Here is a 23,495-nt window from a genome sequence, read left to right on the forward strand (position 1 = left end):
CCTCCCTACAGGACTCAACTTTTCATCAGGGTGTTTGTCTAAACAAACCAACGCTTGCTCTCAGTGTTCCTGCTCTCGCACATGCCTGCAGCGTTAACCCAGCCTGGTGTTGAACGGTGGGAGTGTGCTGCTGTATTTTACACTGTTTGGTTAAGAGATTAAGGTGGTGAACCCCAACCTCGTGGATTACCTGGACTTTATACCACCAGAGCTGCTCAGAGCATCAGCAACTATCCTTTTAGTTAGTCTAAAAGCATCCAGCTGAGGCTAAGTTTATGGTTCGGCGTGGCTTGGCAAGGTAGAGCGGTCGTCTCGTAACCCGAGGGTTGCCGGTTCGATCCTCGGCCAAGTCGAGTTCATGTCGAGGTGTCCTTGGGCAAGACATCGAACCCCTAATTGCTCCTGACGGGTCGTGGTTGAGCCCCTTGCATGGCAGCTTCCGCCATCAGTGTGTGAATGGGTGAATGTGATGTATGGGTATCGTTGCAGATACAGTAAAACGCTATATAAATAAGGGCCATTCACCATTTAAATGAGAATGATGCTGGTACCATCTAGCTTATACACAACATAAAATATTCCATGAAAGTGACTTTAAAAACACGTAGAGCAAGCACTCCCACTAGTTTCGACTCAACCTATTTCAGATGTGTACTCTACTCTCTCGGGTTGTGTCCAGGCTTCATGACGATGGCCTATATTTTGCATGCTGAAATCACAGGAGGCCCTTTGTCTAGAAAACATTTACATCTCTTAACACAGCTGGCTTGTCCAACCACTGGCACAAAACAAACAAGGAAGCAAGATAGAAAAACAACTCATAGGTTAAGTTACCACTAAAGAGGTGTTTTAATGTTAAACATCAAAACAACGAGGACCATTTTAGACATCTTAAAATAAACTGAGGTCGGCTTCGAAGGAAAATTTGAATATAAAGAGGAAACATTAGTTGTTTTGGCTGTTCTGGCTATTTAAACTGAAAGGTGAAGTGCCTACATCAATTAACTCTCATTATAACAAGTAAATAAATAAATAAATGATAAAAATACAAATAAATAGATTCTAAAAGATATAATTAAAAAATATTTAAATGATTAAAAATTTTCTTATTTACTTTTTTTCCAGGATATCAGACCGGACTTACAGTAAAATTTAAAAAACTAAATAAATATTTATTTAAAAAAAAAAACAAAAAAAAACGCAGAAATAGACATTTCTACAACAAAGCATTGTGCCTTTGACAAACATGAACAGCAGACCCTTATAAAGCAGAGGTATGTTAAGAGCATGTGATGCTCTGGGGGGTGTGGCCCTCTAGGTGCTTACACTCTTCAGGTAACACAGAGTGACTCATTCTCTCTCACACCTTCAACACCACAAATGGCGCTCTCACAGCTTAACTTTTCCACTTAAGCCGACAGCGAACCACAAGGAAACAACTGAATGGGACCTACATTTAACTAAAGATTCCTCTGAAGAGCAAATTACTTGTGTGGCATTTAAAGAAGATTTTCTGGATTTGGACTCAGAGACTGTGAGATTTTTAAAGCAGCAAGCTTGCATTTTTGACAGATGGTTTGTTTTGACAGTTTTCCACAGTCCAGGATCTAATCCGGTTCTTCTAGCATAAGGAAGTCACTCAAAGTTGGAAACAACGCATTTTGTGCAGCTTCTGCAATAAATTCACTTAAAAGTCTGTCTTTGAAGAGACTCTTTATTTTCCAACTTTCCATGACAATGCCAGTGGTCAAAGTGGAGAAAGACTCTCCAGCAGGCACCACCTTGCCGTCATCCAATCCTACACCGCAGACAGAGGAGCAGCCCCGAGGTCGAAGGAGGAAGAGACCCCTCCAGCGAGGGAAACCACCGTACAGCTATATTGCACTCATTTCTATGGCTATAGCCAACTCCCCTGACCGCAAACTGACTCTGGGGGGCATCTACAAATTCATCACAGAGCGCTTCCCTTTCTACAGAGACAATTCAAAGAAGTGGCAAAACTCCATTCGTCACAACCTGACTCTCAATGATTGCTTTATCAAGATCCCTCGAGAGCCGGGAAGGCCTGGGAAGGGCAACTACTGGGCACTGGACCCAAACGCAGAGGACATGTTTGAGAGTGGCAGCTTTTTGAGACGCAGGAAGAGGTTTAAACGCTGTGACTTGAGCACTTATGCTTCATATATGCATGAGACGCCAGTTTTCTCTCCTGTCCAGATTACAAGATCAGCAGCATACACCAACTCAGTCTACTCCAACATGACAGTAAGTCCAACCTACGGACAGCAGCTTCCCTCTGCCTATTACCCCTCTTCCTCACCTCCAGGGTTTGGCCATGGTCAAACTCGCATGTTCAGCATCAATAACATCATAGGACACCCAACCACTGCAAGCATGCTGACAGGTCAGGCAGCAGAGGTGATGCAGCAGCCCAGCCGGAGCTTCAGTCCTGAGGGGCTTCCAAATGGATCCAGCCCCTGTGGCCTGGGAGCCCCAGGTTTCCAGAGTCAGCCATGTGGGGGAGCTGTGCCACCTCGCTCCTCCACACATCCAGGCTTCACTTACTCTGGATCAAACAGCCATCCACACCATCAAGCCCACCAAAGCTCATATGGACAGGGTCACACTCAGGGGTATGCAGCAGCTGGCCGGATCCACACCTCAGCTCACGGCCATGCAGAAATGGTGGACCATTACGGCAGGGTCTCCCCAGTCCAGCTGGGCTCTTTCTCCCAGTACAACAGCACAGTAGGTCCTGTTGCCAGCACTGGCGGATATCTGAGACACCCAACATACCCAGGGAACATGGACCGGTTTGTGCCTGCCATTTAAACTTCTAAACACCTTTTTAAAAGGACATCAGAGATCTGAGAGGGCACCAAGTAAGCCAGACTTCTGCATACAAACATGATGATTCTGGACAAACTGAACAGACCGACCTCTGAGACACAACTGTGATAGCTTTCTTTTCTTCTTTTTCTTGTTTGTTGATCCTAAAGCTCTTCTTCTGCACTGTTAAATACATTCTCTGAACCTGGATTTAAATGTAAAAATCATGAGAATGTAAATCGAGTGTAATTTTGTGTGGTTGCAAGTTGTTATTTTTTCTTTTGTCACATCTTGAATGTGAGTTAAAATGACATATTTGGTAATGCTCATATAAGTTATTGTGCTTCATGGTTATAGGCTTTACAGTGAATGTCTTGTGTGAAGAGCGTTGATTTTTGTACATGAATTGCATGAATTTTACTGCCAAATAATGCATAAAGTTTGCCTTTTTCTTTTTTGTAAAGACTGTTATAGCACTTTTGTTCGTCAAGAATAAAACATAATTACTTATGAATCATTGCAGTTAGTTGTGACAAAACATTACATCATAATTACTTTTATTATTCAAACATGAAAAAAAAGCTTTAACTTGCAGCCATATAATCACATTATAGCTGTTACTAATTTGTCTGGTGTTAATGACACATTAACACCAGATAAATTAGTAGTTACTACATTAATTTTCATATTATAAAAGTGAAATGTACCATAAGATCCAGACATGAAGCCACCAGGAACAAAATCAGTTCTTTATTGTCTTATGTTTGTGGTGGGTTTTGCAGTGTTTCAGCTCAGCTGGTCTGAAGTGTTGTCTGGAGCCAGTGTTATTAGCAGCCACTGTGACCAGCCTCAATTATCACGTCAAGACATCAACACAGCACTTGAATCCACTGATCAAGAAAATAAATTGTCTTGTAACTTGATATTTTAGTTAACAAAGGCATCGAGACCTCGTCCATATCTGAATATCTGACAAGACGAGACTTGCGAGGAAAAACTTGTTATAGTTCAGATTTTTTTTTTTTTTAAATGTTTTGTGGACAGATTACTTCTTTTTCCTTTCCATTGCTCAAAGAGTTTTTCTTTGTCTAGTTCCTGTGAATTTAAACATCTATAAATGACAGCAGATGAGAGATCGACTTACTGCAAATTACAGTTAATCAATAAACTTAAAAAAGCCACTATGTACAAAATAATCACCCGAGTGCAAGCGAAAGCATGAAAAACAAATATTATCTGTACAGTAATCTTGTACTACAGCTTGAGCAGAAGAAAAGTCTGTTGGCGTGGAGACTTTCCAACATCGGTAAATATTAACACTCAGGATACTTACACCTTTACAAACCTTTACAAAACAAACGGGATGTATTTTTCTTCATACTTTGTTAGAAACACTAGTCACACAAGTGCGATGTATTAGCAAACTGATATATTGGCTGCACAGGACAAACACTGAGTCAAGAAGTGAAACCATTAAAATCATTGTTTACTTTTCATTATTACCTCACAGAGCACACGAAAAGAATAAAACGTTTCTAGAAGGTCTCAATCTGATAAACATGGAGGCCGCAACTTGCACCACATCATTTTCATACATTTGATGACAACTCTTTAGCCCATTGGCTCAGTGACTTCTCCTTTAAATCTATCCCAGTAAAAAAAATAAATAAATAAAATTATGAAGAAGAAGAAGAAAAAAAAATCGCCACAACACAACATCTCACTGTTATGAGATACAAGGCTTGGGGTTTTCAGCGATCAGTGTAGTTGTTTCAAACAAAAATGTTTGTAAAATACAAAAGAATGAACAAAAGAGGACTTTTAAGATTAAAATAACTTTAATTATACCTAAATTTAAGAACACTTAAGTGTGACAAGCTAAAACATGACAGGCATGAATAAACCAAACACTGATAACAAGAAGCATGTCAGCCGATGTACTGGACCAGCTGCTGGAGCTGCTCGCACTTCTTCACAACCTCTGGCAAAGACAGCAGAGTCTGAGTGATAAAAGCAGAAATACGTCAGTCATCCAAACGCATTATTAGTGACAGAATAGTGAAGATGAAATGGTGTTAAAGAAAAAAAAAAGCAATGTAAAAAAATAACTCACCTCCCTGACTTTATTGATCATGCTGTTTAAAATCTGAAGCTCATTTTCACTTTTCTGCTGGTTTGTCTGATGAATGATTTGCTGTGAGAGAAGATACAACAATATGAACATAAGTGAAAAAAGGTTCTCTGTAGTTAGGAATACTAGTTGTTCTCTATAGCATCAGCACTTACATGTCTCTTTGCTCTTTCAAGGAGTTTAACTCTGGCCTGCTCTGCATCCTGAAGACTTGCCCTCAGTCTCTCCATCTGAGGATCAAATCCAACATGCCAGAAAAATACCATTAAAAAGGTCATTCCTCAAGACCAGAATGAGAATTTGCAGAAGATACAAGTTATTAATTTACACTTTCAGACTGAGTACAGTTACAGACCTCCTTCAGTAACTGGATCTTTTCCTCCATGTAATCTACTGGGTTAGCTGACTGGCCACCAGCTTTCCTCAACTCCTCTCGCAGGAACTGGGTTTCAACCTTTGACTGCTGAAGGGCACGACGAAGTTCAATCACATCCTTTCGCAAGTCCTGAGGGAATTTTTTTTAAATGAAAATAAACATTAATAGAAATGACACAGCCTCTGCTGGAAGGAGAGTGTTACAATTAACAGAGTTATTTAAGAGTGAGTTATATTTGATGCCTCACACTGTTGTCAGTCTTGTGTTTATTTAGAATTTCCTGGGCCTCTTGAACATCTGCCATCAATTTAGTCAAAGTTTTCTCATCCTGTAGAAAAAGAAAAACATAAGAACACTGTTGCACCAACAGTGTTGTATGGATGAAGCACAGTGACGTCCAGTAACAGCAGACCTCACCTGAGCTTTCTGCTGCAGAGCCTGATTTCCTCTTTCGACCACGGTATTTAGGCGGCTGAGTTGACTCTTCAGCTCGAACACTTCAGCCTGATGTCTGTTGTTTGCAGCCTGTTGCTCCACCTGCAGGCCATAGCTTGAAGAATACAACATATTTTTCATAAGGAGAAATAAACATGCAGTGCTTTGAATTTTATAGATTTGTGAGCACATTTTTTTTAATTCTTTTAAAGACAAAAAGAAATTTGGTCCATTGTTAAAAATAAATAAAATGAAAATGGAGATAGTTTGAAGTATTTACTTCTCTGTGTCCATCAAAAATATCTTCTATATTACTTTAAAATTCATGTCTGTTCAGCTATCATCATTTTTACTATCTTATAGAGTTAACATTTTGTGGTGTTCAACATTTTACAAAGTACAGATTCAAATAAGTAACTTTATACTGAAGACCAACTTAAAGTCACCAATCTAAACAGATATTAGACAGAAAACCACAATAACTCAGTGACCTCTGCCCCCACCACACAACTTCCAGCACTTACATGGTGCTGTGCAGCTCCTGCAGCTGGGCGTCTTTATGCCGCTGCACCAACTTCAGCATGCCGGTGAGCTCTGTGACGGTGCTGCCCAGGCCAGAGAGCAGCTCCGTCACGCTGCTCTGCTCCTCGTCTTCCTCAACCTCAACTGCAATCAAGTTCTCTTTTGGATTGGGGGGTGCAATGCGGGTGAAGGCGCTCGTCTCACTGAACAAAGTTTCACTCTGCAGCTCAGGCGTGTCTGGAAGAAGTAAATAAAAGACTAATCAGAGCTTAGATTCTCAATTGTTAAGTTATTTAATGATATTAAAGCTGTCCATCAACTTATAAAGTTCTGAGATTTTTCCAGTGCAGAGGCATAATGTTCAATTTCACTTAATCACAGCTACTTGTACTCACATTACCTGTCATCAGCAGCCATTTCCTTTCAAAATGACTCATCTATAGTTAATGTAAAACTAGAGATTTTGGGTAATAAAAGAAATAAAACCCTTGCAGCAGTAGATAATATTAAAGTCAAGAAGCTAAGGGTATCAAAGGAAAACAATGACTTTGCAATCTTTAAATAAAACAAGACCACTAAGCCATTACAACATTATATTTATGACTCATTTTATAAAAAAGATAACATGCTGAACAATTTAATTAAAGTAGCTGTCACAGATTACACTAGATTGTACCTACTAACAGCAGCTAACTAAAGCGTATTTACCTGTCTGGACTTAAAAGTGTTTAACAAGATGACTTTATCACTGAGGTGCTTTAATGAGCTAAGACCAACAAGTTTTATGTGTCTCTGAGGAAAAAAAAGACACATGTGGTGTGTTTTAAATACCTGATCCAGCAGGTGGGTCTGTTTTCATGTCTTCCTCATTCTCGGTGGTTAACGCCACCATAACGCTGCTGACGAAGGAGCTGGATGGCTGATGGCACGCCGCAGCATGAAGCAGCTGAGACTCTTTATCCTTCTGTAAGTCTTGTGTCTGAAAAGAAAAATAAGTCTACCCATGTAATAACTCTTATACATCCACAGTATTAAATGACTTATTGGCATAATAAACTATGAGGTAAAAACAATAAGAAAATTTAAATAAACTAAATTAAATTAAATAATTAAAATGTTATCTTCCACGAACACCAATAAATCAATTACAGACTGTAGTTACAAGTTTTTTTTACTATTTAATTACCATGAGGAGCTGGCTGAGAAAGAATTGCTTAATGAATGTATGCCGTGTAAAATAAAGCAGGCTAAGAACATCTAATTCATGCCAGTGGTCTTTCAGTACTACTTGCTACATCTTCAGTATAAAATGAAAATAAAAATCATCTTTGAATGCTGTCTGTAACTACACGATACAAACATGAGCACATCTGACAGAATTTGGAACAAAAAGTGGAAAATATGCTGCCTGAGTTTATCTGGATTGAGTCGTGTGACTATACTCTACGTTACCTGGTCATTGAGAGCAGCATGTAGCTCACTGGCCACTCCTCGCAGTGTGTGATGCAGCAACGTGATTTCAGTGACGGCCTGAGCAATCTTCTCCTCGAGCTCCAGCTGGGTTGCTTCAGCTGTGGATCTTGTGGTTTCCATCTCTTCATGCAAGGTCGTGTTCTCAAGTCTGCAACACACGCAACAAGAAAAGTTATCATTCAGAATGTTTAAACATACCTCAGAACAATTTCTGAAATCTATAGGAAATTCAATTTTATGGCTAAATAACACTACATGCATGGAATAATGACAACCTTTAATCAGTTAGTATATCTCTAGGCTTTGCCTGAACATTTTCCCCCCACAGTCATTCAGCCCCGTCTCAACATCTACAGGCCAAGCTTTTTGAAGAAGACAAGATAAGGGATGAAGAATAATCCTAGTTGAAACCATACCACTTCTTGTGGTAATAAGCTGGTCTGGAGTCTTTAAAATAGATTTTCTGATCAAATATTTGTCAACACCTATATAGACAAAGGACTCGTTTCATTTTCCAATAACATTAATGTAAAATGCAAGGCTGTTATAAAGTATGTGAAGAGAAGAATAGAAATATTCTGTGAAACAACAGAAAAACACTATACCAAGAAATGACAATATATGAAAAAGCTTAAGATGGGTTTGGTTAACTTCAACTTACTGAAGTTTACTAATTTCTCTTTTTAGGTCTTCACACTGGACGTTCCTCTCCCGAAGCCCCTGCAGGTTTGTCCTCAGCATATGCTCACTCTCAGACACCTGCTCCCTTGCCAACTCATTCTCCATCTGCAGAAACTAAAGCATGCAACATAAATTAGAGCAGAAACAGTAATTAACTGACGGCACATACTGTTATAATGAGCATATCTTTGGGAGCAATCACTCAATCTACAGCAAATATTCAGTTACATGGACTGGGTCCACATAGTGTGGTCCATCTAAACATGAGATTGCAAACTGTGTAAACTGGACTGAAAGTGTAAACACCTACAGAAGTAGTGTAGTGTAAATATTTACTATATAACTCACACTCAAACTGCTCCTTTTTTTTCTTTTATTTTCATTATTTTTGTCGTTAAGACATCTGCTTTTCAAGTGGCCACGTTTTCAGCTTTTAACTTCATCAGGAAAGTTTTTTTGACTCTCCAAACTAGCGGTGTTCTGCCCGCAGTCTACTCCAGGAAGGAAATAGAAATTAAACAAATAGGTACAAGGAAATGAGTCTGTGATAAAGTGAATCTGAAGACAAATGTATTGTCTCATGTAAATTAAAAGTATGGTTGCATATCATAAATAGAGCCAATAAAAGGGTCCCGTTCTGCACATCTCAGCCACCAGACATCTAAAGTTTAGGAACAAGGTCGTCGTTGTCATCGTCATCATCATCATATTGACTAAGTATTAACAACATTATAGCTTTCACTTTAGTTTTCAGTGTGAAGACAATGTTTCACAGACAACGCAAACACAGGTTAGCCGTTACGATGATGATAATGATCTTTGGTTAGGCTAACTATTGTTTTTATGGACAACTTTTAGGATTTCTCTTCAAGTGATGGGTTACCCAAAACTCCATTTATGATCATTACCAGAAGCATGCTGTGTTAAAAATGATGCAGGTAGCTGCTGTGCTGCAGCAGCTCTGCAGCTGAAACATCAGTTGGTGAGAAAAAAAAAGCATGAAGCCGTAACACAGCATATGTTCGTGGTGTTATGGTGGTCCAACAGTTGTCACTGCAGCCTACTGTTTTGCTTTGGACTAAGGCAATGAGCGTAACATTTAAAAAGCTATGTAAAGAGCAAGTAAGACAGCTAAAGAAAACATTCTTCGATAAGGATCCAAAAGCCTGTCTGAGATTTACCAGTGCACTCTGGCAAGCTAACCTCATTCATTTCCCACACGCCGCTGAGTTGTGCACAAGCATCCTGTAGCTGCTGGATCTGCAGACTCTGAGACTGTGAGACGGTCTGCAGCTGACTGAGCTGCTCTTCACTCTGAGCCAGAGCCTGACTCAAGTCAGACACACGTTGCTCTGATTCACGCAGAGATGCCTCCAACCTGGAAAGAATAGTTAGTCTATCATTAGTAAAGATGTGGCCAGGAGCTCATCCAGCTGGAATAAAAGCAAGTTCCCCTTCCCTCCCATCCCCCCGTCATCCGCTATGTTTTAACTGTCATTTCTTTACATGCATTGTAATTTTACAAAACAGGTCTTTGTCTACCTTGGAAATAAATAAATGTTAACATGAACCTGACAATACTTACGTATCTGCCCTCTCATTAGCTTGATGGATGTCTTTCCATGACTGCTGCAACCTGGAAATTAAGCAGTTTTAAATAGAGATGCCACATAATGGAGCATTATTTGATTCTTAAACTATTTAAAGCAAATTTATTCCGTGAATAAATTATTCTGATATGGGAGCTCATACTTTGTCGTCTCAGCAGCTAATGCCTGCTCCAAGAACGTGTAGGATGCCAGCGTGGAGGAAACAGTGGCTGACAACTCTGTTGCCTTCCTCTCTAGCTGACCTGTCTCCTCTTCTTTCTCTGTTAGCTTCTGTCGCAGAACACCCATCTCTGAAAAATTTTTACCAAAAATTTGTCTTTTTAAAACACTAATATTTCAGTAGGTGGAGAGGAAGAATACATGAAACAAAAGAACCAAAGAACATCCAAAATATTTCTTTCAGTGTTTACCTGATGTCAGAATTGTCACCTGCAGATTTAAATCACCAATCTGTTGTCTGGCATTTTGGAGACTTGAATGGGTTTCATTCAGTTCTTCTTCAATCTATTTGTTGGAACAACGATAATTCAACTACTAATGAAGCAAGTAGAAAAGAAGAACAAGTGGTGCATGTCCAGATTAAATACTAAAGATCTGACCTGCTCTCGCTCCTTATCAGCTTGGTCTCTCGCAGATATATGTTCATCCCTCTCTCTTATAGCATCAGCTGCCTTCTCATTCAGCATCATTAGGGTGGGAGCAGTCTTCTGCAGAAGGCTCCGGACTGTGCAGAGCTATGAGATGAGCACAAAAGCAGCAGTGCTAAGAGCATCATTACATTTAAGACCAAGCTATGGATGAGTGTGTAGATATTGCTGCATTACTAAGAAACTGTTACAGAGATAAAAAAAAAATATATATACATGTTAATGAACACACTAAACTTACTTCAATCATCAAATTGGAGTGCTCATCCATGGTTTGGGACAAAAGTTCAGAGGCTGACCTCAATGTTCCAGCACAGACTTTGTTTAGTTCAACCTTTATTAGAAAAAGAAAGGGGGAAATTATAAGCTATTAAGATGACTAAATGATTGTACTACAGAATCTTATTTCGCTTGGTCTGTGTACCTGTTCTGGATAGGTTTGGTTAAGAGTAGCCAAGAGCTCTTGTTGAGACCCGACACTCTCTTCCAGTGCTGAAATTTCTTTGGCACAGTGTTTCCTTAGTTGTTCCATCGCACTGAAGGCCTGAAAACAGACAACCAGATACACATAACATCTTGAAATAAACAATACTACAAAAGATACCACATAACAGACAACGTTTGAATATGTTCTTTACTATAACAGAAGCTTGAACAGAGCAGGCAAACGACCAATCCTCTACAAGTATATTGAATAAAACCCTAAGAAAATTTTAAATAAATAGTGCTTACAGCCTCCTTAGCTGTGAAGGCCTCTTCCATCTGAGCCCTCATCTCATGTCTTTGCTGAAGAACTTCTTTTACCTTCTCCATCATTCGTGTCTGTGTCTCCGTTGATTTTTCAAGTAGAGACTTCATGTGTCCATACTAAAGCAAAGAATATTCATAATCTTAATAGTGGAAATAAACCAGGAAATAGCAGCTGCTGGTATGTAGCAAAGACATGGAAGACATGTTTACATACATGTGAAATGAGGCTTTGATGGTCCTCTCTGACAATGTCATCCATTTCTTTCAGGTTAGAGAGAGAGGCGTCTGTATTACTACTCAATAAAGCCTGATGGAATAAAGACGGAAAAGTGTTTAATTTTTTTTTCTTATATACATAAATATTAATGAGTATTGTTTCACTAAAGTTTGAGCCAAGTAATTCTGGAGTTGTGTGGCTGTTGGTGTCTCACCATAGTAACCCTCGTGTCTTGCATACACTGCATGACGCTCTGCAGAGAACTTTCATCGAGCTCCAACTCATTAATCCTCCTCAGAGCCTCAGTGTACAGCTCTCTGTACATTGTGGTCTATAAAGACAAATCAAATAACTTAAAAGAAAAATTACTAAAACCAAACCTTTAATTACTCTTTCACCATCACCATTGGTGACATGTTTTTACCTGGCTGAGTTCTGTGTGGTCCGTCTGTACTAGTTTCTCCCTGAGGTCTGAAGGAGCAGGGCCTGCAGACAGACATCTTTGTGTCCTGGCTGCAGCCAACTGTTGTGCCAGGGCCTCAACCATGATCATGCTAGACCTTAGCCTCTCCTCCAGCTCCTGTCTGGGTAAACACTCCAAGCTGCCAGGAGGCAAACTGAGACCACATCAACAGAAAAAATAATGAGTGGCATCATAATCTCAAATTATTACAGGAAAATTGATTTTTTATTTTTAGAAAGAGAACACTCACTTCCACAAGAGGGGGTCAGTCACAGTGCAGGAATCAACCACAGAGAATTCCCGCTTTCTCTCAAACAGGCCAGATGTATTTAGACTGCGCTCGGTCAATTTCACAGGGCTGGTGCCCACACAAACACTGTGGGATTCTAGTGGAGGCACTCGCTGTGGGGGGGCCAAAGATTCGCTAGGTGGTGGAGCAGAGACAGAGAAAACAGCAGGACCCATCTTTCCACATGCCGATACGAGGAGCTCTACCATCTGCCGAAACTGATGAAGTTGAGCCTCAGGAACCAGAGGGTTATCCAAAACAGGCTTTTCAACTACAGACCGAGGCGCTGCACAGAGCTTCCTTCCCAGATCCTCATTCTGTTCTGTGGCTGAGCCTGGTTGGGGTTTCACACTTACTGCTGTGGAGTTGAACAGAGGACGAGGCATGGGGCTCTCCATGATTTCTGCCAATAACCCAGCAGGGTCACTGTTAACTGGAGCCACAAAGCTTTTGTCATCCTCAAGAGCAGAATAATCAACCAAAAACTGGTCTTGAGCTGGGTCCCCATGAGCCTTTAACAAAGACAAAGATGCTTTCTTGACAATGGGACTGAGTATTCCTAACTCCAAGGCTGAGGCAATTGAGGGGCAGTTCGACAGCATTTTCAAAACCTCATGCTGTTGAAGATGTTCCTGTGCATCCTGCTTCTCAGGTTTCTCTGCAGAGTTATAAATAATGGGACCATTAGACGATGAACCAAGAGCACTGTCTTTTGCTTCACTGGAGTCAGAGGGTCCACTTGTGGAGCACACTTGTGTTACACAATCCAAAAGCTGCTGCACTTCACGTGCAGGGCTCTCTGCTGATGCAAGATGGCACCAGTCAGACACATCAGCTCTATGGACCACTGAAGGCAACATACTGTCCTTATATGTTGAAATCTCTGACATTTCATGCACAGGAAATTTAACAATTTCATTATCCAAAACTTCTGAAGATGTCTTTGTCACAGGAGATCCACTATTAATTACTAACTCAGCATCAACCAATACAGAGTGCTTATCTGGTTGTTCATTTTCATCTTGAATATGATCCCCTGTAAGTGGAGCAGACACATTGTCAGTCAGGGGTTGACAGTTTACATCCTGGTTCTGACATGGAAGAAAGGTCTCCTCTGATAACTGGATATCTGATTTTTCAGCCTCACCTGCAGCTTTAGTGAAAGAGTGGGATGTAACAAGCTTCCCTGTGCCTCCCTGGTTGTCAGGTACCATCACACTTGTCTGTTTAACTTCTACAGCTTCATTAGTACATGGCAAGGGTACTTGAGCAGTGACAAGGTTGCCACGTGGTGAGGAATCATTTTTAAAGTCATAGTAGGGATGATCCAAGTGTTGAGTAACATTTTGCAAATCATGGTCACTAGCTAACATGCTTGGATTCATACTGTAATTGTATGACTCACTGATGGCAACACTATGGTTAACTGGTAAAAGGACAGTCTCGTGTGAAAGTTTAGTTTCCTCTGAAATTTCTACCTCACCTCCAGTACAGTCAATTGTTTTAAAGGTTACATCCCACAGCCCATCATCAGTCTCTACAGACCCATTTGCTGGTACAGAGAAGGATGTGATGACAGGAACAATCCCATTTTCACTGATACAGTATGGATGATCAGCATGTTCCTTTTGAATAAGCAGAGCATGGTCATCAGAGTTGTAAGTTGAATTTATACTGTTGTCTTCAGATGGATCACTAGGATCTGCGATGGGCAGAGGAATGGTGTCATCCTGTAGTCTGGAGGCATCTGAAAGTTCCACCTCTCCTCCATCACAGACAAAGGATTTCCAAGTGACAAGTTTCTCTCCACTACAATCAGTGTGAAAATCTTGGATGCCTTGTTTATCCTCCACCTCATCAAAGGAGAGTGTAGTGTTGGGAATTTCACTGACACTCACTTCACTGTCAAGTAGCTCTTTCCCATCAGGATTGAAATAGGGGTGCTCTTTATGATCACAGCATGACTGTTCCATCATGCTGTGAAAGATGACTGTATCTTGTGTTTCTATGTTGCACAAACCAACGTCTTCAGGCAAAATTATACTCTCTTCTCCAGAAACTGAAGATTCGGAAATCTCAACTTCTCCACCAGCGCAAATAAAGGATTTAAACGTTACATCTCCAATCCCATACGCCGTCTGGGTAGTATCAGAGGGATTAGTTAATTTCCCTTTGGTAAATGGAGGCGAGTGTAAGTGGGGATCTGAGTCACAGAGAGCAATGTCATCCTGTCAAACAAGAACAAGTGTTTGGTAAGAAAAAGCCACAAATATACTGAAAAGAATGAGAATTTTCAGTATAGTTTAAATAAACACACCATTGTCATTTTCACAGCATCCAGCTGTGATTTTGATTTGAACTTTGATGACACACACTCAATCTCATTGTCCAGGCTTCCAAGAGGGATACGTTGTCCATATCTGCCAAAGGGCTAACATCAACAAAAGTTGGGGGAAAAAAAAAGTTATTTGGCTTGCTCATTTGTTCATTGATAACTTCACAGAGTGCATAACGGAGTACAAAAGTATTACCAAGCCTCCCCCTCTTGAACTTGGCTTTCTGGAAGACATTACTCTGATGCTCTCAGAAACCACATACAGAACTGCAAAGAAGATGACAGTTTTTATGTTACACCCCCTTTTTTATTGCAGTTAATCTGCTTAACAATAAAGCATTATAACACTGTGTTAATATGATGGATTCAAAACAATTGTCAGACATAAAAATGAATGCTAAACCAGATTTAGCCCCTTTTCATCATTCCTCCTGCTCATACTGTAATACAAATCCCTTTGTGTAGACTTTTTACTTCAGGTGATGGGGGATCTCAATTATAGGCCTGTCAACATTTAAAAGTGCAAAAATAAAAAGAACATTTAGCACAAATTTTCTGTTATCTGTAGAGTGTTTCCTTGATGAACTGTAGAAAATTAATGGTGCTAGCAGGTAGAAAAGTCTAACTCTGGAAGACATCCTCTGCAACAGACTGCCCAGCTCCTTAATTAGCTAAAAAATAAACTGCAACTTATCATTGATTTGAAATATTATTAAATTATGGATTTTGATTGTTTCCCCAGCGATTACATGAAAAAAAAGATTGTCTCAACGACAATATAAGCGTTAATAACCTCTAATCTTTTGGGGCAGGAGCGCCAAGCTCAGGTCCTCAAGGGCCACAATATTCCAGGTTTTCTATGTGTCCCTGCTCCAACACACCTGACTTAGATTAATGAGTCATTGTGTAGAACTTCATAGGCTGTTGGATCAATTTAATTTGAGTCAGGTGTGTTAGAACAGAAAACGTTCCAAATCTGCAGGACAGACACCCTGTTTTAGGGGATATAAAGCAATCGCGCAATCTTTCATAACAGTACTGAGAGAAAAGTCTGTCAACGTCAACAAGCTAACTTTCTGACCTGCTGAAATCGATTACAGACAGACTGCCACTATTAGCTAAACATTTAATCTAGTCCTGCTAAATAATAAATAAGTTCAAGTTTGAACGCAATGACACAATGTCCAGAACAACAGCGAGGCAGTAGGCTGAAAAAACAGGAAACCGTTACCAGAGTCGTTATTTACGTTCTAAGTTCGTTGGTTTAAACACATCCGACAAAAGGTGGCAAACAAACACTTGAAATATGATGAAAGAGTGTGTAAGTGCATTAAGTACAATACCTTCAAACGTTACCAGAACACATCAAGCAACGTTGCACCGGAGAAAAATATTGAGTAAACAAGTTTTACTGAGCTACCATCAACCGCGTTTCATTCAAAAACACAAATGTCGGTACTGCTATTGGTTCATTTCTCTTCTTCGGTACTTCATCGACGTATTGGGGGAAAACACGCTGCATTGCCACCTAATGGTGCCCCCTACAGGAGTCAAGTGTCACTACATGGATGCATGTCTGCATATGAAAAACACCGTATTACCTTTTCCTAATGCTTTTTATCTAAAATGTCTTATGCAAATCAGTATTTATAAATTAGTAATGAATTTTTAACATTTAACCCTTTACCTTTTCTTAATTCTTACGTGTTGTTCACTAAGCTAAGCTGCCTACTAGTTCAGCTTTTAGGACTAGTCCAGCCAAGCCTTGCTCAAGCCTTCTTGTCAATGTCAGCAACATTATCAGCATGGCAAGAGTACTCTAGCTCAAAACTCACTGTTATGCAGCTGTTGTAATACATTTAAATATATATATATATATATATATATATATATATATATTTATATATACACATTTAAATATATATATATGTATATATTTATTTATTTATATATATAAAAGATTTTCTAAAAATATAATTTATATAATCCATTTGCCCACTTTATGACAGACCAATAAAGAAAAGTACGGGGATTTTAACATTTCTTTACATTAAAGAACAAAATTTTTTTTTAAAATTGTTTCAGAACATTTTATTCAGTTAATTTACACAACTTTTTATGTACATCATTTAACATTTGCAAAATTTTAAAGAATGTCTTATAACTTTATTTGCATAAAAATGATATTCAGTCGCATTCAACAAGATCTGCTTGTGAATCTTCACTGAATCGGATTCTCACACTGAGACAATGTGGCGCTCAACAGGTCGGACCTGCAGTACCTCAGCAAAACCATGTCCAAACCAGCAGGTGATGTCAGCTGTGTCAAGGGTGAAGAAAAATAGTCTGTCTCTGCAGCGAGTCCTCCGATACACTGACCTGGGGTCTGCTGACAGAACCCCCTTGATGGCAGCAGCAGCCTCCTCTGAGCTGTGCAGAAACTTAAATCTGGGTCTGTCACTTTCGAGAAGTCCTGTGTGAGAGACAGATTAGATTTTTCTCCACTTTGCTATGAACAACTGCATTCCAAGTAAATCTCAATCACAACAGCACCCTCTTGTGGAAATAAACACAGCAGTCGTTCATCTGCTTACTGATTACCTTACCTGTCAGGTGTGTGGGAACAAATTCTGCCAGCTGCCTCTCAGCATGGGGGGTGAAGCGAACATCCAGGCTTGCAACAGGGGGCTCTTTGATCCAGCCAGCAATAGTTGCACAGGCTTCCTCTCCATAGCAGGGGTGGTCCATGGCCAGTGCTGTCTGTTTTCTTTTAGCAGACTCAGACAATCTAGACTTGCCCTCACAACCATGTTGTGAGATGTCATCTTGGATCATAAAGGCCTCAACTTCCTCTAACACACTGTAAAGATCTTTGGGCAGAAAAAGCTGCTCACTGGCACTGGATGAATGTGTAAAAGAAACGTCAGTTTCAGATTTGTCTTTTGAGAAGAGGATCTCCACATCAGCATTCTCCGTTTCCAAGACTTTGTCAAGGTTTGACATGGTCACCTCCCTATTTACCAAAAGAGGGGTTGCAGTTGGTTGGTCTGTGTTCGATTCAAATTGTTCTAAATCCAAATTAATCCTGGTGTCAGGGGAGTCATACTCTGGAATGTAAGGTTTGATGTCCAGGACTGGTGTGCCAGCAATCATATCAATGCCAGACAGATGTAGCGTATCACCTGGAAAATAGAGAAATCCATTTGTCTTTTATTAGATTTTCTGGCAAACACTACATCTGAAAGCAGAATATTTAGACAGACCAAATGGTTGAATGTGTCAAAGTATTATATCATCAAACATCAATATATACATGGGACGAACATTACATGAAAAAGTGAGCAATAAAGTACTGATTTTCTAAGAGGGACCAAGCTTTACTTACTTTGTAATATAACATCTGGTTGAAAGACTGCAGTCCAGTGCTAACTTTATGTATTTATCCTCAATTCATGCACACAAATCAGCTTATGTTGTTTGCAACATGTATATACACAAACATAGAGGAACGTTCACAGCAAGTGTATCCCAAGTCCTAGTCCATTAGCATTAACTAGCACAACAAACACAACCTGCTGTGTTACATTAAGTTGGATAGCAACATGGACACGTACAATTTAGTGTCAGACTGCCAAGTGTTTACCTAAGTTTACCGTATTTTTGTTGTTGGAATAAAACCCTGTGTTTCCTCGGCCATACCAGTATGTCATTTCTTCTCTGTCGGGTGTTCCGCTCCAAGTAAACGCATCGCCATCAGAGAACAAACACTATCAACAAACCTGCCCCTCTTAGTGGCATCTTTATTGTGTAAAGCTCCATGTTCTTCGGATTCACTTTATTTTTCTTTTTTTTTTTTTAACCACAATTAGAATTTTTCCACTGCTATTCTAACAACGCTGAATTGTTTAAGTCCTTCCAGATTTCTTTGACATTGTTAAGACAATAGTCAGATTCTTATCTATTCTGCCCTCACATGTACAGAAATGCCACCTCAGCAATGGCGGAGGGTCTTCTTCTGGTGTTTGCCCGCATACGTATCATGGTTGTCACACATTCCTAGTGTACATTTGGCACGCTAATAACATGAGGCCACTCGCATTGCTATAGTTTTGATGGAGCTTGTCCACAACTACCTGCATCTTTATCATTTTTCTTCCCTTTTGCACAGAGACACACACTCCAAACTTAACAGTTGGCAGCAGATTGGTAAACTTTTATTTATGGAAATGCAGTGTAATTGAAAACATCACCTAGCAGTGTGGGATCATGAGATCCATTGTCTTCCATACCACTTCCCATGAAAACCTATCTGACATAACTCAGGCAGAAAAAGTGTCTTGAAATTTTATTTACATCAAGTTCACGGTGCTTTAAGTCATTTTACCCAAGTTTGTGAGAGGAGACTACAGCAATGCTGCCCTCAGTTTATGGGTTGCGTTGTTGGAAGCATTACTGCCAGTGCACAAGTGAGCTACAAAATTAAATGTAAAATGTTACATATTTCACCTTTAATAATGCTCACCTTCAATTCTGTCCAACTTCGCCAGCGTTAGACCCAAAGCATTTGGTCTGTGTGGACTGCGTGTCGAATACACACCAACTCGCTGTCCGTTCAGTCGGGGAGGCTTCACTTTGGCTTTACAGCTCAGGTGCCCATTTTTATGAAAGAGAAAAAGGATCCTGTGAAGATTAAATATAAGAAAAAAAGATTAAAAGAAATACGCAATGGGCAGACATAGTCAGCAATATGAAAAAAAAAAAATTTAAATCCTCCTTCAATATGTGTTTGACAGAAGGAAACAACACCTCCTCCACCTTTAATGTTAAATTCTACAACACTTAAACACATTACTAGTTTTAAAAAGCTTTGGACGGTGTTGATAATTAGATTTCAACATGAAAACTCCTGACATGCTTTTAATGCCATAATAACATTGTTATCTGCTGCAGCTCAGTGGGACAAGTCAAGATTTAATTAAAAACTGCTTTTCTTAAGACACTGTCCCTTCTTTCACTCAAACAACCACATTGCAGTGAACATCCACTCACACAAATGTAATAAACTTCCCCAACCGAACACAGCAGCTTTACTGTGGACACATTTTACTTTGGAGCCAAATGAAAAGGAGATCCGTAACTTGGAGGAGACTTTGGTTTTGCAGGAAAAAAAAGGAGTAAGTCAAATGTAGTTTGGCCCTAGTGGGAAACACCATCTAAGGATTGACCATGACTCCATTCAGTTCACTGATCTTGAAACGCCAGTCACCAAAAAAATAAAGGGATCACATAATCAAACTCAAAGTCAGTCACACTTCTGAGATATCAATCTGTCCAGTTAGGAAGTACCAGTGATTGTAAATCAATTTCACCTGCTGTTGTACAAATGGGACAGACAGGTGGAAATGAGAGGCAATTGGCAAGACATCCCTTATAAAATAATGGTCCTGCAGGTGGTGGTCACAGACCATTTCCCTGTCTTCATCTTTTCTGGCTGATTTTTGGTCACATATGAATTTTGCCAGTGCCCTCACCACTAGATGAGATCCTCAGATCCATTTTTAGATCATGAGGTGGTGTCTGCACACCCATAGAAGCTGCTCAGGTAGTGCAACTCATCCAGGATGGCACATCATTGTTTGCTGTGTCTCCCAGCACAGTGTTGAGAGCATTGAGGAGATACCAGTAGACAGGCCAGTATGCCAGGAGAGGTGGAGGAGGTTGTTGTAGAACTTCCCAGCAGCAGCACTGCTAACTGCTCCTTTGTGCAAGGAGGAACAGGAGGAGCACTGACCTCCAGCAGGCCACTAATGTTCATTTTTCTGCCCAAACTGTCAGAAACAGACACCATGAGGGTGGTATGAGGGCCTGATGTACACAAGTGGGGCCCGTACTTACAGCCCACCACCGTGCAGCCTGACTGGTATTTGCCAGAGACCACCAGGATTGGCAGATTCACCACTGGCACCATGTGCTCTTCACGGATGAAAGCAGCTTCACATTGAGCACGTGTGACTAATGTAAGAGTCTGGAGACCCTGTGGAGATTGTTCTACTGCCTGCAACATCCTCCAGCATTATCAGTTTGGCGGTGGGTCAGTGATGGTCTGGGGAGGCATATGCTTGGAGGGCCGCACAGACCTCCATGTGCTTGCCAGGGGTACCCTGACTGCCATTAGGTACCAGGATGACATCCTCAAATCCATTTTTAGATCATATGCTGCAGCAGTGGGACCTGGGTTCCTTCTGAAGCATGACAAGTGGAGTGTGTCAGCAGTTCCTGCACGATGAAGGCATTGACGCTATGGACTGGCCTGCCTGTTCACCAGACCTGAATTCAATCAAGCACCTCTGGGACATCATGTCTTGGTCCATTCACATTGCACCACAGACTATCCAGGGGTTGACTGATGGGAGGAGACCCCTCAGGAGAACATCCGTTTTCTCATCAGGTGATCTATGATATGATCTTTCCACTTTTATTTTGAATATGATTCTGAATCCAGACCTCCACAGGTTAATGATTTTGATTTTTCCATTATTCATTCCTATGTTAATTTGTTCTCAACACATTCCACTATGTAATGGATAAAGATTTTCAACTGAAATATTTCATTCATCAAGATCTAGGAGGTGTCAAGTGTTTGTTTTTGAGCAGTGTATTATATCAATATAACATGGTGCAAGTTTACATCAATATCTCGGTGCCAGACCAGACTGTGACATCTATAAACTGAGCAGCAGCACACCAACAACATTTCACCTACCAGACATGGGAGAACTGCTCTAAGCCCACCAGGGCATGCTCGGGGTTGTTGAACACACTCTGTTTAATCCGTAGTTCTCCCCGCGAGGGACCACACACGGTGGGCTGTCTGGGTGTCCCATTTTTCATGGAAAAACAGGAACTAATGTAACCAATTGGCACCGTCTGGATGTGTCCTGTAAGATGCACAATTGACAATATTATATCATATATATATTGACAGTACTGGTTTTGTCCACACTGCACATGGCTTCAGCTAATTGTGCAAATTATATGCAGCACTTTCATTATTTAATTAGTATTTTGCACTGGATTTTATTCTATGTTTGTACTTATATGAGTAAGGAGTCAATCACTAATCACATTTTAGGTAGTTTTACTTTTTTTTTTTATTTAACATTTTAGAGACTTTTTAGCTAATTTTGTAAATTTTTAACAGAAATAAATCAGTGGTATTTAGTTTTAGGAACTGAATAAAAAGGTAAACAGTTCCTCCACTTGTCTATAAGTGTAAGTGGCTTCAGATATGTATCAATGGTGGTCACCTTGCTCTAATGCTGTCTGTGGTGATGGTAAATGGTTTCTTTCCTTCTCATCATTAGAGAGATTAATCTTTGACACAGCAGCCTGAACAGATACTAGATGTTTGCGATGAGCTCTAACAGCACTGTCCAGCATCTGCCTGTGGAAAGGAGAGGAAGACTTAATTCATTGTTTATTTATTTTTACGAAGAACATGTAAGGAATCTACAAAGATCAAGACAACATAAAATTAGCTTTTCTCCATAATGTTACGCATTTTTCTAAAGAAAATAAATATATGCATAAACCGATAGCTGAGTTATTTGCAGCTTTTTCTATCTGCATCGGATAACCGGATGATAAACATACCTTAGGTTCTTGATTTCTTTCCGCATCACAGACACCTGCTCGTTTAGTTTATTAATATACTCGCCACAGCAATCACACAACGGAGTCATCTTTCTGAATTAAAGGGGAAAACGGCAGGACACAACTTGACTGTCCGCTTCTAGGTGCTAGAGAAACAACATACCGAGGAGGAAGAAACACGTGGGAGAGTCCGAATGCGGAAGCTCATGGTGGATTTTATTGTTGGCCAACCAGGAATGTTTCACGTGAAAAAAACAATCAACATATTCCTTATATGAAACATTAAAATAATCCCCTTGTTTTTCATATTCAGAGTATTTTGTTTAGCTATTTTTGTTTCACCGCCATTACCCATTAATGACGCGTGCATTGAGCTAAATGAACAGATAAAATTTTTTTACGAGAACCGAACGAAAACATTTTGTCATGTTTCTGCCAGCAGGGGGCAGCAGAGAGGGATTGATAGCGACTAACAATAAACAGCACTGACAGAAGTAATAACTAAAACTACCCTACAAGTTCATATTTTACATGCAAATGATGGCATACTACGAAATGCATTCCACTGTTATATTAAACAAAAAAGATTTTTTTTAAAAAAGCTTCTGACATGAGCATTCATACAGAAGTTAAAATGTGAACAGTTATGTTTTAGGAGCCAAACTTATGAATACATCACTTTCTCTTTTTTAGACTTAAATAACATTTTGGCAATACATCTGCATTTCAACTAAAGTGAACTGCAGAATTTTCCATATGCAACATAGCAGTATTACAATGAAATTATAAAATAGGTCTGAATAATACACCTTCTTTTCCAACAATAACCATTTAATCGATTAATTACTGTAATGTAGCGTCAGTCCCAGTATTTTGTTTTTTTTTTCTTTTAGGTAAAGTGTCTGACTTTTGGTGGTTGAACAAACAAGGCACAGATTAGATCATATTAATCACGCTGTACACTAAAATGAAATATACCTGGTAATGAGATAAATATGCAGATAAAAAGGTTTCAGATAGGCAGAATTAATCCCGTTGTAAGTGCTGATTTTCTTTCTTTTTTTTTATTTGAATCCTGGATATT

At 39.8% G+C, this 23,495-nt stretch overlaps 3 protein-coding genes across 6 annotated transcripts; 1 reads left to right on the plus strand and 2 right to left on the minus strand.

Moving 5' to 3' along the window:
- Nucleotides 1-1,372: 1,372 nt before the first annotated feature.
- Nucleotides 1,373-3,343, plus strand: foxe1 (forkhead box E1). The gene has a single exon (XM_041984044.1). It carries the CDS (start codon nucleotides 1,732-1,734, stop codon nucleotides 2,830-2,832), a length of 1,101 nt encoding a protein of 366 aa, XP_041839978.1. The 5' UTR covers nucleotides 1,373-1,731; the 3' UTR covers nucleotides 2,833-3,343.
- Nucleotides 3,344-4,030: 687 nt separating this feature from the next.
- On the minus strand, nucleotides 4,031-16,232 carry spag5 (sperm associated antigen 5). 3 transcript variants are annotated; one of them, XM_041984041.1, is made up of 26 exons: nucleotides 16,102-16,218; nucleotides 15,317-15,409; nucleotides 14,955-15,028; nucleotides 14,741-14,854; nucleotides 12,385-14,651; nucleotides 12,096-12,288; nucleotides 11,886-12,002; nucleotides 11,669-11,761; nucleotides 11,437-11,571; nucleotides 11,129-11,248; nucleotides 10,946-11,038; nucleotides 10,657-10,791; nucleotides 10,468-10,561; nucleotides 10,200-10,347; nucleotides 10,033-10,083; nucleotides 9,651-9,825; nucleotides 8,428-8,561; nucleotides 7,746-7,914; nucleotides 7,125-7,272; nucleotides 6,296-6,530; nucleotides 5,754-5,886; nucleotides 5,584-5,664; nucleotides 5,316-5,465; nucleotides 5,116-5,190; nucleotides 4,943-5,023; nucleotides 4,031-4,829 (listed from the first exon to the last, which is right to left on the minus strand). In XM_041984041.1, the coding sequence occupies exons 3-26, from the start codon at nucleotides 14,991-14,993 to the stop codon at nucleotides 4,758-4,760; spliced, it is 5,052 nt and encodes a 1,683-aa protein (XP_041839975.1). In that variant the 5' UTR covers nucleotides 14,994-15,028; nucleotides 15,317-15,409; nucleotides 16,102-16,218; the 3' UTR covers nucleotides 4,031-4,757. The 3 variants fall into 3 exon arrangements, with proteins under 3 accessions (XP_041839975.1, XP_041839976.1, XP_041839974.1); XM_041984042.1 differs by having other exon boundaries at nucleotides 15,317-15,441; XM_041984040.1 differs by lacking the exon at nucleotides 15,317-15,409 and having other exon boundaries at nucleotides 4,032-4,829; nucleotides 14,955-15,025; nucleotides 16,102-16,232.
- Nucleotides 16,233-16,840: 608 nt separating this feature from the next.
- Nucleotides 16,841-23,166, minus strand: trmo (tRNA methyltransferase O). 2 transcript variants are annotated; one of them, XM_041982109.1, is made up of 7 exons: nucleotides 22,412-23,166; nucleotides 22,066-22,202; nucleotides 21,522-21,696; nucleotides 19,281-19,438; nucleotides 17,865-17,940; nucleotides 17,365-17,771; nucleotides 16,841-17,231 (listed from the first exon to the last, which is right to left on the minus strand). In XM_041982109.1, the coding sequence occupies exons 1-7, from the start codon at nucleotides 22,498-22,500 to the stop codon at nucleotides 16,996-16,998; spliced, it is 1,278 nt and encodes a 425-aa protein (XP_041838043.1). In that variant the 5' UTR covers nucleotides 22,501-23,166; the 3' UTR covers nucleotides 16,841-16,995. The 2 variants fall into 2 exon arrangements, with proteins under 2 accessions (XP_041838043.1, XP_041838042.1); XM_041982108.1 differs by having other exon boundaries at nucleotides 16,843-17,231; nucleotides 17,365-17,940; nucleotides 22,412-23,162.
- Between the last annotated feature and the right edge of the window lie 329 nt (nucleotides 23,167-23,495).

The sequence above is a fragment of the Melanotaenia boesemani genome, chromosome 4 (genome assembly GCF_017639745.1).
Source record: "Melanotaenia boesemani isolate fMelBoe1 chromosome 4, fMelBoe1.pri, whole genome shotgun sequence".
In the NCBI taxonomy this organism is placed as follows: domain Eukaryota; kingdom Metazoa; phylum Chordata; class Actinopteri; order Atheriniformes; family Melanotaeniidae; genus Melanotaenia; species Melanotaenia boesemani.